Genomic DNA, 19,826 nt, shown 5'->3' with positions numbered 1-19,826 from the left:
TCCCACATTTGTGTTAAATGTGGAACACAGATTCACTGTACCCGTCAAAATGCTCCACTGCTGGAGTCTGCTTAATTCCTATGGTGGAACCAAATTTTTCGGAGGTTGTCCAGTGGCTGCCAAGAAAAAACATAAATCGCCTGATCTGACTTAAATTCATGTGTTTGGCTGTAGTGACAACATGCATGCAGTAAATTAACTTCCTTCTTTCAAAATTATTTGTTTTGATTAATGTTTTTGATACTCCATTGCAGAAAATGTAATCATTCATTTCTAAAATTTAAACGATCAGGAATATTAAACACTCTTCCATCTCTGGCAACTGGCAGTCTTTAGGTTCAGGATTAAATTGCCATTAAAGGTTTTCATAGAATTAAACAGCATATGAACAGTCTAACTTGTTCACACCAAACAAGATTTTCTGTAAATGGAGGGGGTATTTGGGCCTTAGAAGGCTAAGTGCAAGAGTTTGGGACTAGACTGGCGGAGATTATGGGCAGCACCGACTTAGTAGGTCATAAAGCTTGTATCAATGCTATATAATCGAGGCTAATTCCATTTGGCTGATATCGCTGAAAACTTTTCCCATTCATATACCTGTTCAAATGTCTTTTATACTTAATTATACCTCCCTCAACTACCTCCTCCAGTAGCTCTTTCCATATACTAATTTTCTCCATTTGATAATCTTGTCCCCAAGATCCGCGTTTACTCTGTTGATCTCACTTGAAACCTATTCCTCTAGCTGCCTCATGCAACTACCATCAGGAGCTACGGAAGCCAAATTAAAACCAGCTTTAACCATTTGGTTCTTGAACCAACTGGCACAACCCTGACCGTTATCATAATATAGCAATCTCTTTGCACTAAAATGTCTTTTTTGTCCTGATCTTATTCTTTCTCATAAAATTGTGTATAATTTCTCTTCTGAATGCTATAAGCTACTGCAATTTAGCTTTTTATTATGCCTGAGCATACATGTATTCGTGTGAGACAATTAATTCAACTTTTATATTTCCTGAACCTGGGAAAAAGACAATCTTCCCTATCCATGCCTATGAATATCATAAACCTTTAAGATCTCTCCTCGGTTTCCACTCAACGGATTGTTCCAGCTTATTCAATCTTACCTTGCATCTCAATCCCTTAAAAGTGTGGTGAAGAGAAGGGGTAAGAGACTGGGGAATGGAAAAAGGGGGCGGGATGTTGGAAAATTATCGCAAGTTAGAGATGTTCATGCCACTGGGTTAGAGGCTACCAAGTGAAATAAGACCATAAAACAGAATTAAAGCAGTTGGCCCACTGAGTCTGCTCTGCCATTCCATCTTTACTAATTTATTACCCCTCTCAACCTCATTCTCCCCCATCAAAAATCTAGCTTCTTTACTAATCAAGAACATATTAACCTATGACTTGGCTCTTCACAGGCATCTATGGCAATAAATTCTACAGATTCACCACCCTCTGACTAAAGAAATTCCTCCTCTTTTTCTAATAGGACATTCTTCTATTCTGAGGCTGTACCCTCTGATCCCTGACACCCAAATGATGGTGTTGATCCTCCAACCTGAGAATGGCTGCATTGTGTCAGTAGACAAGGCCATGGACCAGCATCAGAATATGAATAATTAGTACGATTGAAATGGTCTGCCACCAAGAAACTGTTCTGATGCCTCGTCTTTCTCTTTCTCCCATGGTCCACTGTCCTCTCTTATCAGATTCCTTCTTTAGCCCTTTACCTGTCCCACATCCACCCTTCCCCAACCACCCACCTGGTCTCACCCATCACCTGCCAGCTTATGCTCCTTTCCTCCTCCCGCCCCCCCCCCATCTTTCAGTGCTGATGAAGGAACTCAGCCCTAAGCATATACTCTATTTCTCTCTATAGATGCTGCCTGACCTGCAGAGTTCCTCCAACATTTTGTGTGTGCTGTTCTGGATTTCCTGCATCTGCAGAATCTCATGTTTATATCTACATTAAAATTTGCCATGCTCTTGCCAATACACTTCTCACAACTCAGTGCCATTCAGCTTTGTATCATTAGCAAACTGGGCATCTTACACTCAGCCTCTTCATCCATCATTTGCTGGAGACCCAGAGCTGATCCCTGTGGCACTCCCCTACCCTCTTCCTTAATGAACATGCATTTTTCCAATCTGTGTGAACAGTTGTAGCATTTACAGAACTTTGCTAGTTTTTAAAACATTAATTGGAACAGTGGGATAGATGATGACTTATGAGCATTAGTGATAATTAAACCAACTTATCCCCACATCAAACTGCACAACTTCCACATACGTAGCTGTATATATCTGAGGAGATACATAATCAACTGAATATGAAACCCTACCAAAACCTCCCTCCTCTCCAACGGTGGCAACCTGAGACTAAATCAGAACATAGAACTTGCCTGGCCAAGGTTAACAAATGCTTCAAATAGTAATTGAGTTTGGCATCAGTATATATAGCTCAGTTACACAGCAATTTGAAAAAGGAAACCTTTGATGGGAGTAGAAAATCACAAAGAAATTTTCAATAAAAACAGAAAATGCTGAAAGCACTCAGCTAGAACAGTCAACATCTGTTAGTCCTTTTGTCAGACCAGAATGAGAATTGTAATTTAAACTACAGTACAGATTGTCCATTCATTTTGATGACTACTGCTGTAAAAAAAACACCATTAATATATTTCTTTACAAGAATCAACAAGGCACAAAGTGACTAACTGTGCCACAACCCCTTTGGCATAATCATTACACTGGGTAATGCAAGATCAGTATAAAATGTAAATGTGAATTACAGTCGCATCTTATTTGAACAATGCAAACATATTGCCTGCTCATAACAAGTACTGCATTACTTAAATAAAAGTTTCCCATCCGTAACAATAGGAGAGCACTTGCACCCTATGGAGTAGACCAAGCTAATTAATTTGAAAAAGGAGCACGTGGCCAGTGAAAGTCAGCGTGGTCATACCTGGGCAGATTGAATCAAGTTTCTTGAAAACAAACAGTAACTATTTTCCAAATCTTCCACAGAAGTAAAAAAAATGGAATAAGATCAAAGTTTTTAAGAGCCATGCCATAAAACCTGAGTTTGAGAAGGTCCTTAAACTAAAGGTGGTTTCTATGTCAACATTATTTTAAAAAAACAAGATGTAGTCCTTTTCACGTGATAAATTATCTTTAATTACATTCATATTACACATACATTTTTCCAACAGCTGGTGCAATACTCTGAAGCAGTTTTGCTTGGCTGATTTATCCTGTGGTGTTGCATGTACATCCTTAACTACTTCATATGTTTCACACCACCTGCACAAAAAGTTCCACACTTGATGGCCAATGACAAATTGAGGAAATGGAAAGTAGGTTCATTTACTAAAGCAAAATCTCCTCTTTGCATCACAAACAATGCAAGCATGCCAGATTAATAATGCGATATACATTCAAAAACATCAACACATTACAACTGGTAAAACTTACAACTTGCTACCAATTTTTTTTTTAATTCGGTATCCAATGATATTCCCTAAAAGGAGCCAAACGTATTCCCTAAATTGCTCTGTCATAGCAAACTATATTAGACTACACGTTACAACTGTTAAGGAAGTACTTTGGTCCCTGAGGAAGTACTTTAGTTCCTCTTCAGCAGAATGTTTTTTCTCCACCTTAATAATCAGAATAATTTCATGCTATCCTAATTTCATTAACATTTTGTATTGCAAAATTAAATTCTTCTCAAAAATCAGACCTCTCAGACTTCAACATTCAATGAATGGCTTATTCTTACATGTATTGCAAATACACTGGGTAAGGACAGTTAGCAAAATAAACTGAGATCTTCACAAAGAGAAAACTTCTCTGCAGGAAATACCAAGACATATAGACAATTTGAGCACAGATGTGTCTTACCAAGGATGAACATGAGTGGACCACAGTTCATTAATGCTGGAGAGCGAGGAGGCAAGAAAGTGTGAAGTGTAAGCACTGAAAGTAACCTGTCTATATCCTTCCATACCATCCACAGTATTTTCATATTTAGTTTTTGCTTGACAAGTAAAATCAAGAATGCACTTTACTGATCTTAAACATTAAAAGTCATTTATACTTTTAAAAATATTAACAACCATATACACAGAACTTCAGTTTAGAGTTACTACCTTAAGTTGTACGAAAAGTGATCAAGCATTTCTGCACTACAAGGTTTCACTTGCAAATGAAAATATTCTGAGCTCATTTGGGAAGAGATCAGATGCTGAAAATGTACTTAAGACAAGAGTCAAACTGCCTGCTTAGTTTTCTAAGGCTTCATCACAGAAACTTGATGGCGGCACATGCAATTACTCAGTTGCAAAAACCACTAATTAGCAATTTCAGTGCTGGTGTTACGGTTTCCATATTTGTGGTGGATGATCAGTAGTACAACTCCCAGGAGGAAGCAGATAGAACCAACAGTGATGTAAGCAATCCCCAGGAACGGATTCTTTCCTCCCATCCAAGAAATGGTGCTCAAGATCATTCTTTTTCGTCCATGAAAGCTATTGACGGGATAATCTGAACATGGTATAGGAATATACTTAATTGTTTTTTAACTTTATACTTTCAACTCTGCACCTAATTTAACTGAGGTATTCTTAAAGGTGCCAATATGAACAAAGCCCATGCTTATTGTGTTGCAGCCTTCTATTGCAGCCTTCTATGATAAGAATATTGGCAATTGCTCAGCTTTCTAAAATATACTCACAGCTCTGCTGTATAAATGCAGTGTTGGCATTCTTGCTAAATGTACCTTCACGTGGCATCAAAACTGATAACTGAATATATTCTGAAAGAGAAGCCTGATCAAGATAATTACAACTCAATATTTCAGCTATCACAGCACAGATGTAGTAAAAAAGAACTTTAAATATTCATGACACACTTTGAATATGAATACAACACATTCCATTCTTTTCTTAAGTCAATTTCATTTGTAATGTTCCAACTATCTTGTAATACAAGAATCACAGTAGTTTATCACAATAGTCTTTTGAAGTAGTTGTTCTTATTTTCTGGCTGCACTATGACTCATAATCAAGTTCTGTTCAGTGATAATCTTTCTAAATCTTTCATTATTGTAATCAAACACAGGCAGTGCACCTGACACTAATCTGTCTGTACATTCACAAGCCAATTATCAGACTTCCTAGTGCATTATATGCATGGGCTTATTTATAGAACTTCTTTTACAGCAAGTCAGCAAACATGAAGAGAAAATAAAACAAAAATACACCTCTAAAAAGGTTTCTCTAATCCTTTGTCAAACTGAATCAAAGCCGTTCAATAAAGTGTTGACATTAAACATGTCAAAAGATGGTCAATACTTATCTTCCAGATGGAGTCAAACTTACAATAATAATCTTCATTCCACCATAAAGTATAATATAAAAGTCTTTGAGAATACCTTTAAAATTTCAGAGTCTTGGGAAAAGTAGGAAAACTTTTCTCACATTAATATATGTACTAACATTTTTGGAGTAGCACAGAAAAGTGTTGACTTTGAATGTGTTTTTCCTGGTGTTAGTGGAATAGAACAGCCCTAAAAAAAGGGATTAAGTTTTAAATCCAGTAACCCCGAAAGTTATAGCTAATGTAACTCAGAGGCCTATCACTGGTTTGGTCAAAAATCCATTTCCAAATCGACAAATATGAACTGGAACTCACAATAGTATCTTATTGAGTTTCATTTTTCATTATTGGAATTGTTAATTTGGCCAATAATTTTGGTACATTCTTCCTGTTCCCTTATCATTCCATCTATTAATAAAATGCTAAGAGTGTGAAATGAAAGACAGTAAAGGCCACTACTTAATAACAGAGGACTCCAAAGCCAATTCTGTATAAATACATTGTTAGGTGCATAACGCACAAGAATGCTACTTAAATACAAGAGATTCTGCAGATGCTAGAAATCTGGAACATCCAGTATTTTCTCCCCCCTCCCCCTTTTCCATTCCACATTCTGACTTCCCTCTTACGCCTTCTCTGTTCCACACCCGCCTTTCACCTTCTTCCCTTTCTCCCATTGTGCACTCTCCTCTCCTATCAGCGCACCTTGATCTTCAATGGCTTATGTTTTCTGCCTATCACCTCACAACTTCTCACTTCAACCCCTCCCACCTACCTTCACCCTCACATGGTCTCACCTATCGGCTGTCAACTTGTATGCCTCTCCCCCCACCTTCATATTCTGGCTTCTGCCCCTTCATTTCCAGTCCTGATAAAGGGTCTCAGCCCAAAATGTTGATCTTTATACCTCTCCATAGACCCGCCAAGTTCCTCCAGCTTCTTGTGAATGCTACTTAAATGTGGTAAACCTTGATGGATTATGGGGCAAACTTGAAATTATTTTTTTTTAATATATAGCGTGTCTCACCAGTCACCCATTCTTGTCTGTCATGTGATGTCAGGATTGGTCTCCTTTTGGATTAACCGGGTCACAACATGAATGTTCCTGACTGATAGCTGCATGCATCAGCAAGGGAGATCAGGCTGAGTACAGGGCTACGGTGGGAAACTTTGTCACATGGTGCGAGCAGAATCATCTGCAGCTTAACGTGAAAATGGCTAAGGAGCTGGTGGTGGACCTGAGGAGGGCTAAGGCACCGGTGACCCCTGTTTCCATCCAAGGGGTCAGTGTGGACATGGTGGAGGATTACAAATACCTGGGGGTACGAATTGACAATAAACTGGTCAAAGAACAGTGAGGCTGTCTACAAGAAGGGGCAGAGCCGTCTCTATTTCCTGAAGAGACTGAGGTCCTTTAACATCTGCCGGATGATGCTGAGGATGTTCTACGAGTCTGTGGTGGCCAGTGCTATCATGTTTGCTGTTGTGTGCTGGGGCAGTAGGTTGAGGGTAGCAGACACCAACAGAATCAACAAACTCATTCGTAAGGCCAGTGATGTCGTGGGGGTGGATCTGGACTCTCTGATGGTGGTGTCTGAAAAGAGGATGCTGTCCAAGTTGCATGCCATCTTGGACAATGTCTCCCATTCACTCCATAATGTACTGGTTAGGCACAGGAGTACATTCAGCCAGAGACTCATTCCACCGAGATCTAACACTGAGCGTTACAGGAAGTCGTTGCTGCCTGTGGACATCAAACTTTACAACTCCTCCTTCGGAGTGTCAGACACCCTGAGCCAATGGGCTGGTCCTGGACTTATTTCCACTTGGCATGATTAACTTATTATTATTTAATTATTTATGGTTTTATTTTGCTGTATCTCTTCACTATTCTTGGTGCGGCTGTAATGAAACCGAATTTCCCTCGGGATGAATAAAGTATGTCTGTCTGTCTGTCTGACCCTCTTTTTTATGAGGCCGAGTGGCTAGCTCAACGCTCAACCCGGCACAATGGAAAGCGTACTCGGGGGGGGGGGGGGGGGGGCCGACTTGGATTTGAACTCGGGAACCTTCGCTCTGGAGTCTGATGCTAATGCCATTAGCCAGCCACTTGAAAATCAAAGATAAAAACTTTTGTTAATACACAGAATGAAGGATACTGTAGGTAACATGCAGAGTATAATTTCCATGCTGCAGTGTAGGTGAATATGAATCCTTTTTCTCAATAAGCCTGTACAGCTTACGGAACGTGGGCAAAGCTGCAGTGCGCATCCACACAATGAAATCTTCATTTATGAATCCATTGTTGTCCTTTTCCTCTGGATCCAGTTCATACACTGGTTTAGGCCAGTTCACAGGTTTTGTAGTACCTGTAACTCCAGAACAACATTATATTGCTTTTTCACCAGTTATACAACATTAATGATTTCTACTCAACAAATACAAAGCATTTTTAAGTTGCCAAGAAATTTTTGCATTAAAACCTGTAAGATAGGTTTCAATGAAGACATCCTTTTAACAACTTATTCCATTCAGAAAATTTGTAGACTCAGTTGACTTTAGTAAAGATTTTAGGACTTTTGTACCTTCATTGAGTGAAAAAATTGTTCCCTATATTAGTCACTCATTTTATGAAAAAAGAATAATTTATTTCAGTATGGTTGCCCTTAAACATTCACTTTTTCTTCCTCCACAGATAATGCCTAATCGATACCTTTTTCATACATTTGATACTTAAAATTTTAGCAGCCATATATATTTAATAATGGTAATATTGCCTACTGTATCACCCAATTACAGTTGTAATTTTTAAACATCAAGTGGTCACATTACAGAAAAATTGCAAACATAGAAAACCACCCACATTATAATTTTCAGTAATACAAAACCCTTTTTCCCCATTGAATTCCATTTTATAAGTGCGAATTTATATTTCATTTGGGACGTTTTGTGTCTTACATCAAGTCATTTTTATCAGTGATGACAATTTATTTATTGAGATACAGCGCAGTACAGGTTCTTCTGGCCCTTTGAGCCATGCTGCCCAGCAATCCCCCTGGCCTAATCAAGAGACAATTTACAATAACCAATTAACCTACTAACTGGTAGGATGGAAGGAAACCAGAGCACCCAGAAAAAACCCTCACGGTCTCAGGGAGAATGGACAAACTCCTTGCAAGCATTGGCAGGAATTGAACCTGGCTCACTGGTACTGCAAAGTGTTGTGCTAACTGCTACATTATCGTGCCACCCCTACCACTATTTAACAGCTGAGGCCAACTTTAGATTCGAGGGATGGATGAGGCTTATGCAAAAAAATTCTTAAATTTAGTCACCCATATCCCCGTTGATTAAGTTGGCATTCACAGCCGAGTCCAGTCTCCAGTCCAAGGATACGTCAACAGTTGTCTCAGAGTGCACCACAGATGCACTCTTCATCTGTGGGGCATTTTCTCTGAAACACAAGGCTTATGGCTTAAGAAACAGTTTACGAAATGGAGATGTCAGGGAATGGGATGCGACTTCAGGGTTGGGGTTCACGTGCGAATAGTAGTGGAAAAGGAGTTCAGGAAGCAATGGTTAAAGTAGAAGTGGAGTAAAAGATGAGGGATTACTTTAAGAATAAGGCCACTGTGGCAGCACTGCACTCAGATGTCAGTTCACATGTCCTCGAACTGGAGAGGCCGATTTTACTGCCCACAGCTTTGAGTGAGTAAAAATTTTAAAAATCCCAAATCCTAAAAACAACAAAATTATATTTATTAAAACAAGAGGTTCTGCAGATGCTGGAAATATTGAGCAATACATATAAAATGTACAAAAATGCAACTCAGCAAATCAGACAGCATCTATGGAGGGGCATAAACTGTCGACTTTTCATCATGTCTGGAAAGAAAGGGGAAGAAGCTAGAAAAAGGTGAGTAAAAATAAATTTTACCCCAACATAAATTCCATAAGAGCAAATTTTAAAATGTATCACAAATTTATAGGTGTTGATTTGTAAATTTCACAAGGGTGTATTTCCATGGCCCAAATGACTGTAATGCAGAAAAATATATTCAAAGAATTACTTTTTTAAACAAAGTTTGTATATTTTGTTGAAAGGTTAAAAAAATAAACTGAGTAGTAATATTAAACATTTGCACATTTTAAGAAACCTTACATTAAATCAAGAATTAACCTAATTATTTTGAACCCATCACATAATTGGATGACCCATCAGTACCAGGAGTGATCTTTATGAACCAAAATCACTAGATATTTACGAAGTTAGATTACCTCTGAAGATATAAGATAAATTGGATGCCCCAGATGGGTTCCTGAACTTAACATTCTTGTCTGTCCACCATGCAATGCCTTTCTTGATCAACGGAATCTCCAGTTCAGTGCCATTATCAACATAGTACAACTTTAGAGTATCTAACAATGAGAAATCAAAGATTTGTCTGTTAAGATGCAAAAAATACTGATACTGTGTCAAAATAAAAGCATCACAAAAGTTTAGTAACCAGTTTAAAGCTTGCAATCTGCATAGGAGACCAAAAGTTAGTAGGTAGCCTGGGGAGTTACTCGATGAGAAATTTGAAAAATGAATCAAAACTAAATAAAATAACTTACCACCAAATATACCATTTATCTTCTGTGATAATGCACCTTCTAAAGTTGCTCATTTTTATAATCTTTATAATAGACCAAGAAAGAATCTAATATTCAAGAACTAACAACTGCCTGGAGCATTATTATTTAATCTCAGGTATCAAGAATAAATCAGAAAAGTAACTCTTCCTGAAGGTTGGTGAATTTTGCTGTTTAACAAAATCTATTGTCTACTCTGTCTCATGAGTCACAAAAATTAACATGACACCGATGTTTATTTACTCATTTATTTGACAATACAGTGCAGAGTAGACCCTTCAGGCTGCGCTGTCCCAGCAACTTCCCAACAATCCCAGCCCCAGCCTAATACCAGGAAGGATCAACATTCAGTAAAGGAGCAGGGAATTAAATTGAATCAATAAGTTGGAAAATTGTAAAGCACTATGTTAAGCAAATTAACACCTAACTCCATATGGTTATGATGATATCGACCTAGGCCTGAGAGGCCAGCATCGGGCATTTTCATGCCTTACAAGGCGCAGAATGAAAGACTGTGTGGTGCGCCACTCCTCACACAGTCATTTTACAGTATTTTTCTTGATTTTACGAGGTTGAGTTGCGAGCTCAACACTCAACCCAACACGGCTAGAAAGCATACTCGGGAACGGCCCTACTGGAGTCGAACCCAGGAACCTCAGTTCTGGAGTCCGGAGCTGATGTCACTGCACCACCAGCCGACCTAAATATTAAATACGAGATAACCATGACCATTTCTATTATCATTGCAATTACCCAGTGCCTGGTATTCCTCCATTATATAGTGAGTCACTCAACCTACCTGGGGTCACTTTCCCAAACCAATTTGAGGACTCATAGTATACTACTTAAACCTCTCAGGCTTGCTGCGTCCAATTCCTCCAGGTCTAATCTCAGTTTCTCCAAAATATATACTTTGCTACTTCCACCAGGTCTCTATTCTGCCGTTCAAGCCCGATAGCCCAATGCAAAGTGCTTCAACTATTTCTGTTAACAACCAATCACCCACTAGTCCATGGGTCCCATGCACGTTGCAGCTGCTCTCAAGCAGCACCTGAGCTACACTCCAGATCACCACCTTACCACATACATGACCTCTCAAATCTTCAACACCTACTATTTCAACAGATTATGAACACAAATATTCAGATAAAATGCACCATAAAACAAAGATAGATACAGATTCATGTTGCTAACTTGTAAAAGTCAGCTCCTAGAATAATAGTAAAGCAGGTCATTGTGTACCCTAATGTGTTCTTCCAGATTTCATTTTACAAGAACAAATAGCTGGGACACACTTATTTGACAAGTGAATTCAGTATTCCTTTACAACCAACCATGTTAGATACAATCTACAGAATGTCCTTTCTCTTTGATGTTAAAGTTTCTGTAGTTTTGTTTCTACATACCATTAAAAAGGCTGTTTGCAATAGCTCCACAAGGGGCAATTGGTAATTTACCAGACATGCGATATGGTTCACATTCCTTGCTGGGTTCCTGTGGGGAGGGGAAAGTGCAATTTATATTTTCAAGACTCCAAACCTCAACATAAACAAAGCTACAAATTGACATCTCAAAGGCAACACGAGTGAATCTGCAGATGCTGGAAATAAATAAAAACACAAAATGCTGGCAGAACTCAGCAGGCCAGACAGCATCTATAGGAGGAGGTAGTGACGACGTTTCGGGTCGAAACCCTGACACCTCAAACTTATTTGATACAATAATGGATAAAAAAAATTGAATATTTCTATTGCATTTACATTTCACCAAAATCTCAAATGCTTCATTTAGGAATTGGAGGGCAGATGCTGAAATGAGTATGGTAGGTTTTTTATGTAAAGAGGAGCACACCCTAAACAGAGAGGATATAAGTGAGTGGAGATTAAATAATTATGGAACAGAAATGCAAAAGTTAGGTAATAAAGAATGAATACAACTGATTATGACCAAATTATATTTACATTGTTGATGAAACAGAAAGATTAAAACAATTAAACTAGACACAAATTGAATACTGGAAAGCCAAGAAAATCCAGAAATGGGAATGAAACCTGTCAGGATATACAAGTTGACAATTGGGGTAATCAGTAATAAACATCTATTGTAATCAGCAGTTGCAATAGGAAAAAAAGTTTTAAAATACATGTAGATAATATCACTGAGATCACAATATCTTTGTAGTTTTAAGATCATCAGAGCACCATCATTTTTCAACTGAATGCAAAATCGTGGAGATGGGCAATCCGGAAGCATGAATATAGAATATCCATAGAATATAGATATGGAAGTTACAGGATGCAGTAAATAGACAAAGATCTGACAAAGAGACTATAATGTTAAAAATATGAAACTAACAATTTTGACAGGAAAAAAAATAATAATGTCTCAATAGTGAGACACACAGTGTAAAATTAATTCCGGCAAAAAAAAATTGCACCAAATCTTAGTCTGAAATGGGCGACTGCTGTTTTAAAATGAGTGACCTTAGACATTAGGGCCAAGTGACTATGTAACACAATAAAATTAGTGTATTACAGGTAATTTCTTTCCATTGACACTGACAAAAGAAAGCTACAAAATAAACCTAACATTTTCAATCTACTTCTAGAAGGCAGAAATTTCAGTTTGAAAGTTCAACTTTGCTCAACACCAAAAGGAATCAATTCAGTAATTTCACACCACAAATCCAATGGGTAAAATAATAATCTGAAAAGTAAGGATGGGAAAAAATCTTTAAAAAATACACTACAGCATTCAATTTCCTGCCTATCTGCTTAAAGAATTACTTTAGTTTTTGGTAAATGCTTGTTAGAGAATGAACAATACACATCTGTAATAATATCTTCCAAACCCTACTCCACTTATCTTACAGTCAAAGAGCTTTTATCTCCGTTAAGCTGACTGTCGTCCCTTGACTTAACATAACGCCTGTGGTTCTGGTAGAAATTTGATAATCCATAATACATGAAAACATTTCCCTGTAAAATAGAATAAACAAACATTTCTTAAGATATTGAAAAGGAGCTATAAAATATTTAGTTAGCAAAAACCACATGGAAACTTTGTAACATAACTCACATTGAGTGAAATTAATCAATTTTAATTGGGTAAAAATGTATATGTACAGTTGCAAGAAAGACTTTGACCCCTTTGCAATTATCTGGGTTTCTGCATTAATTATTCATAAAATATGTCTGATCTTCATTTAAGTCACAATAATAGACAATCAGTCTAGATTCAAAAAAGTATGTGATACCTTCTACCTTCTGCAAAACTATTTGGAGTTAGGTATTCCAATCATAAGATTGGAGGTGTGGGTTATAGAGGTGTCCTGTCCTATAAAAAAAGACACACAGTCAGGTTATGACAGCATCTGCTTTTCTCAAGAAAGATCCATTCATGTGCACCATGCCCTGATCAAAACAACTTTCTGAGGACCTCAGAATTGTAGAGAAGCACGAAGCTAGAAAAGGCTATAAAAGCATTTTGAAAGACTTGAGTGTTCATCAATGAGAGAAATTGTTTACAAATGAAGGAAATTCAGTACTGTTGCTACTCTTCCCAGGAGTGGGCACCCTGCAAAAATTACACCAAGAGAACAATGTGCAATGCTGAAGGAGGTGAAAAAGAAACCACGGGTAACAGCAAAAGACCTGCAGAAATCTAGAACTTGCAAAAGTCTCTGTTCATGTGTCCACTATAAGAAAAACACTGAACAAGAATGGTGTTCATGGAAGGACACCACAGAGGAAACCACTGCTCTCCAAAAAAAAACATATTGCTGCACATCGAGTTTGCAAAAGACCATCTGAATGTTCCTTCTGGGACAATGTTCTGTGGACAGGTGAAACAAAGGTTGAACTTTTTGGCAAAATGTACACTGGTTTAAAAAGAAGAAATTTTTTGGAATGACCAAGTCACAGTCCAGACCTTAAGCCAATTCTGATACTGTGGCATCATCTGAAAAAGCCACCCCAGAAATATTGACATATGGAAACAGTTTTGTATGGACAAATAGTCTAAAATTCTTCCTCACTGTTATGCAAGTCTGATCAGCAGCTGCAGGAAATGTTTGGTGGAAGTTATTGCTTCTACGGGAGGTTTTACCAGTTATCCACATACAAGGCTCACATACTTTTTCCAGCCAAGACTGTGTTCAATAAAGACGTGAAAAGTGCAATTGTTTGGGTGTTATTAGTTTAGGAAGACTGTTTGTCTATTATTGTGATGTAGATGAAGATCAGATCACATTTTAGAAGTAATGCATAAAACCAAGTAATTACAAAGGGTTCACAAGCTTTTTTTCCTCGCAACTGTAAATACTTGTGTGTTCACTGTAAGTGACTGATAATATTTGTTATATAGGATTGGTTTGGTATAGGTAAAAAACTAATCAGAAGACGTTTGAAGCTCGGTTACAATATACAAGTGAGCATATCACCCATGTAATTTTTCTATTTATTAAATAAATAACATTTATTAAAAAAATTTGGTCCACTTCTCTGAAAAAATGATTCTTGATGTTCTGTAATGCTGAGTAATAGCCACAGGACATGTTTTACAAACATCAGTTTCTGGCTGCCTAACAACCAGCATGATTTTCCAATTCAGTAGATCTTGCATGTGCACTTCACATAAAACAAAGTTCATTCAAATGCAACTGTGTACTTCCTGTCTCAATGTCAGGCTGTAGAGGTCCCTGAACTATATCAAGTTTTACCATCATATTCTCTGTGTCAAAATTCAAATCCAACCTGGAGGGCAAGGATACTGTAAAACATTTCCACTGAATAAGAAACCATAGCTTAAACACTTCCCACAAACGTACTTCTCCTCATTCTATCATCCTCTCCTCCGAAAAGGAATTCATCTGTGTGTTTGAGTGTCTAAACCTACTAATATTTAATTTCATTAACCAGTGATCTCTAATCTGTACTTCAAATTTGTTGTCTTTCTTACATTCTATCTCATTAATGGCTCACTCTGTTTCTGTGAATACAAAAAAAAGCCCACCACTCTTATCTGTATGCTGAGTGCAAAATCAATGATTTGCCCAAACCTGCTTCCAAATGTTCTAAATCAGAGTTCATTGGTATCAAAGAAATACTTAATTTACTGTCCAAAAAAACACACACACAACTTAGAGATATATCTTCTCCAGCCCAATTCTCACTGTGTACAGTTCAATGGGGTTGCAGGCCAGAACTTCTATCGATACCCCACTTGAAAACTCATTTTCTACATATAAATCACCTCCAAACGTAGTTGGCAACCACTTAGAATGGCTGAATACAGGCACTTCAGTTAGCACTGCTGTATCACAGATCTACGAACCCAGTTTGGATCCTGGCCTTGGGTACTGTCTGGAGTTTATATGTTCTCCCTGTGACTATGATTATTTCTCCTGGGTTGTCTACTTTGCTCCCCATGTCCCAAAGACATTCAGACAGGTTAATCATCTATTGTGGAATACTCTTAGTGTTTGAAAATAATTAAAAGAAAAAACAGAGAATTTTATATATACACACACACAATAGAAAATATGCTGTAGGGCTACATAGAAATGAGCAGAATGGGGCAGAGAACCAACATAGGTCTGGTGTTATAATAAGTAAAGGACAAGGGGTTCACTGCAATGCTCAAACTGCAGCTGATCTGGCACCTAATTACGCAAAAGAAATCAGAAGGAGATGCTGATCTGAGAGCAACTAGAAAAAAAAACACTACATGTTTGTCCAAAGTAAAGTTTCAACACTTTTCTCACACAGGTCTGCTGTTGTCTTTGTGGCAACAGTCACTAACACCTGGAAGTTAAAGTGTGTACGTACGAAATAGTTGCTAGGAAACAGCACAACACAAGTTACATACAAAGGCACCTTTAAGCAGACATGTCACAAACCATGGAGCAGTAGCTCCTTGTCTCCCTGCACCATCATAGCAGATAGTGAATTCCGGCTACATAAGCCATGCTTTCAAAATTGAACACATATGCACAAGTAATAAATTCGTACCTCATACGGTTGCTCCAGCTGGAAGGGTACCACACATTCACATGTAGCGTTCCATGTCCCATTCACAGCACACTTATGACAAGGAGAATCTGACTCGGTGCCTGTGTAATCAATCTGGTGAAATTAAAAAAAACTTAAGTGTAAAGAAGGGCCAGACACAATATCTCCCACTTACAGACTGGGGACAGTTCCAAAAATCAGTGCTCTCAGAACCAAGACTTCAAAACTGATTCAGAAAGCAAATGATTCATTAAACAAAGAGATTTGAGTCTTGTTGTTAGAACATCAGAGATGTTCTGTACAGCATATTTCTGTGGGGCAAAATACCAAACAATGACATAACAGCATTCACGTTAAGATAATGAAAAACTTACACATAACTGAACCTTCAATTACAACATACAGAAAAAAGAACTAGTATTGATAGTTGTAGCCCAATTATATAATATAGAATACATAGTATTATGAAAATTTTTAAAATGCTGGAACTGGAACTCTGAAATGAAACAGAAAGCTGTAGATGCTCAGCAGGTCTGATAGCATCTGTTGATAGAGAAACAGTAAACGCCTGTGCTTAGGGCAGCAACGAAGGTCTGTATGGAAGGATTCTTCTTTGCTGTTTCCGTAACAATTGTTTTTTTGACCAGTCAAGGTAGTTAGCCCTGAGCTGAACCCCCAAACCTGGAGGACTGGTAGTCTTAGTCTGACCTCTACCTTTTGACATGTTTGGCATGGGTGATCCTACCAAGAGCCAAAGCACAAAGCTCTGATTCCAGTTAACACAAAGGTCACTGAGGCACGCAAGCCTCCAAACCCTACAACAAGGTTGTGAGCCTCTTAGAGGAGTTGATGCTTCAAATTGACAAAAATGTTAACTCAGTTTCTCCTTCTACAGAAACTGGCCGCTCTGGTGTATGTCTCCAACATTTCTCACCTTTACTCCATGACACAGGATATGTGTAATTCCATCAGTAAGCTTTAGCCTAGTATTTAAAATGTTATTCTCTTAAGTGATAATTAACAGTTTAAGGGATAGGCATAATTTCCCATCACAATGAGCTTCTATTTATTTACAAGATTTCCAATGAAAAATATGGAGAATAGTAATAAAATTACAAACAAGAAAATATCTGCAGATGCTGGAAATCCAAGCAACTCAGCAGGCCAGGCAGCATCTATGGAAAAAAGTACAGCAGATGTTTTGGGCTGAGATCCTTCGGCAGTAATATTTTCTGTAACTACATCAAAGTCACTAGCAAATTTATTTTCTCATTTGTGATGCACTGGTAGCGATGGACCAGGCTTGGTGTACCAATTAATCCATCCATTTCTCTGGTATTAACACAATAATTGTGCTCCATCATCCAACTGCACAGTGTTTCCAAAATGTGTGCCAAGCCAATTGTTGTCATCGATAAAAGGCCTACTACTCAATGAAATATACAGACTACAGAAAGCTGCAGAACTTGATATAATTCCTTTTCCAGTTGTTATCAATGTCTGTTAAACATGCAAAAGAAAATGTAAAAATATCTTCAATACTGTTTTATCTGAACATGCCATTGAATAACCAAAACTGCCCCCAACTAACTCATATGATCAAATTTAAATTATTCCATTTTCTTTGAAAAGTTGCAGCAAACCTTTCCAAATCTAACATCCATCTTTGGGGGAAATATTTCAGGATGTGTTGGCACAGCTAACTACACCAATATCCTTAAAAATAAACAGATGATAAATTTCAGATGCACAACAGGAAAAAAATAAACAAGCTATTATATTATATAAAAACTAGTGTTTGAACTGTGTTGTATCTAGTCATGAAAGTATTCCAAGTTTTTCTGCATACCCAGATAATTAAATTTGTGATTTTGCAGACAATGTAACATATATTAAGGCAACCAGTTATAAGAGACACTGATTCTGTGCTTTGAAAATCAGGAACACACCATTTAAAAAAAAATTTCACCAATTCTGGATCTTACAAAATAGTATCCAGAGTTCATATTTTTAAATAGTAAGTTCAGATAGTTAATATTGCATCTGCCATACAAAATATTAGTTTAAGGGCTGTTTCATAACAAGTTTTAAAAGTGGTCATTACATCAAATTATTACTTAAATTTGGCCATCGGTGTTCTTGTGTTTTTTTTAAAAACCTTTGCGATTCACGGTCATCTGTGTGAAAATAATCATTCCTAGAATTCCTATTAGTAATAGTTTTATTTTAGTGTGCGGATGATTAAACCAAAAGATAACAAATTCAATGCAGTGGTCACTGTACAAGAGGAACATGGATAGGTCAGATTAGTAAATATTGGTAGGTAGCAGAAAAAAATCCCTCCCTAGATTGGTAAATTTATGCATATACTAATAAAACTATCAGAGTCAAGTTTGAGTAATTTGCTGTTTGGTACAATGTTCAAAAATCATTTTTTAAAAATCTTCATTTCTGAATTATTCTGAATTAAAATATTTTTAAAGAATAAAACAGCATAGAAAGCTTCAGTAAAGCCACAACATCACTTTGAAACACTGAAAATCTGAAACATCACCACAAAGACAGGTACATAAATAGGGGGAAAAATTGAATGAATGAGCTTTGATAAACAATCCTTTCAAAGCTGCACTTACTATCAACATGCACATTAAAACAAAGCATTTCAGAGTTTTAATGTACTTCAATTTAAAACAGAAAATAGAACAGGAGAGGAACAATGAAAAATTGAAATGTGATATCTGAAGAGTTCTCCACTATCAGATTTCTGAATGGACAATGAATCCAAAATATTTTTCCTCCTTTTTGCACGACTTGGTTTAAAGACAGACATACGTTATTGATCGCGAGGGAAACTGGGTAACAAAAGGGCTAACAAATGAGCTCCATAATGCCACATTGCTTGTCACTGAAGCCATCACTTTAATATTTCATTTTGGAAACAGCAAAATTCTTATACTCATCACAATGTGTTTTCTATCTGAATCATAGTCCAACACTTGACCAGTAGAACTACCTCTCAGAGAGCGAGTGAACCTTGACGGGGCCCGCCGTATTAATTGAAAACCAATAAATCCGTGAAAAATAGGGGAAAAAACTTTAAACAAATCATATTGAAATAATTAAATGACAGCTTTCCTAATGCAGGTTGTAAATGTTTGCAACCGATTTTTCAATAACTAATGAGGTTAATCTATGGTAAACAAGACCCAATCGGGATTAAATTAAAACGGGGGTCAAGTTATACATTTCAACGACCAGAAGTTAGTTTACGTATCGGGTCTATTAGACAAAAGGACGTTTTGGAAAAATCTTAAAATGACAGCTACGCCTTTCAAACGAAGACATATCTGAAGGCTGTCAGAACGCCTCGGGCCGCGACTCTCCCCGCTCCTGCATCAACACCCGCACTTCACACGACCAATAAACCCATGGAAGGTAAGTGGCAGCTAAGTGAAATGCCTCTTCGACCCAGGCCCCGCGCCTCAAGCTCACCTCGACTTCCTTTATGTTGTTGGAGGTGACGAAAAGGCCGATCCCGATCGGGATGAAGACCAGGCCGATGATGAAGAAGGCGGGCAGCACGGTGCCGGCCGTCAGGATGGGCTGCCAGGCGGGCAGGCGCTGCTGCTTGAATGCCGTGTTATCGGGTTTCCGGCTCTTGCGCTGGTGAGCTTCGTCATCTTTGGGAGAGTAACTGGACGCCATGGCAGCCTCGGCCGTCCGCCGCTCCCCGAACCCGAGACCGGAAACCCCGGCGCAACCGCGACGCGGTGACGTCAGGGCGCCGTG

The 19,826-nt window shown here is 37.9% G+C and overlaps 1 protein-coding gene across 2 annotated transcripts; it reads right to left on the bottom strand.

Annotated features, from left to right (window-relative positions):
• Positions 1-3,165: 3,165 nt before the first annotated feature.
• Positions 3,166-19,808, bottom strand: LOC132403224 (cell cycle control protein 50A-like). 2 transcript variants are annotated; one of them, XM_059986632.1, is made up of 7 exons: positions 19,530-19,808; positions 16,038-16,151; positions 12,897-13,004; positions 11,433-11,520; positions 9,670-9,810; positions 7,551-7,766; positions 3,166-4,557 (listed from the first exon to the last, which is right to left on the bottom strand). In XM_059986632.1, the coding sequence occupies exons 1-7, from the start codon at positions 19,740-19,742 to the stop codon at positions 4,364-4,366; spliced, it is 1,074 nt and encodes a 357-aa protein (XP_059842615.1). In that variant the 5' UTR covers positions 19,743-19,808; the 3' UTR covers positions 3,166-4,363. The 2 variants fall into 2 exon arrangements, with proteins under 2 accessions (XP_059842615.1, XP_059842616.1); XM_059986633.1 differs by having other exon boundaries at positions 7,551-7,760; positions 19,530-19,807.
• Between the last annotated feature and the right edge of the window lie 18 nt (positions 19,809-19,826).

Source organism: Hypanus sabinus, chromosome 12, assembly GCF_030144855.1.
Source record: "Hypanus sabinus isolate sHypSab1 chromosome 12, sHypSab1.hap1, whole genome shotgun sequence".
NCBI lineage: Eukaryota > Metazoa > Chordata > Chondrichthyes > Myliobatiformes > Dasyatidae > Hypanus > Hypanus sabinus.
The sequence above is the reverse complement of the archived record's forward strand: the minus strand, read 5'-3'. Positions and strand labels throughout refer to the sequence as shown.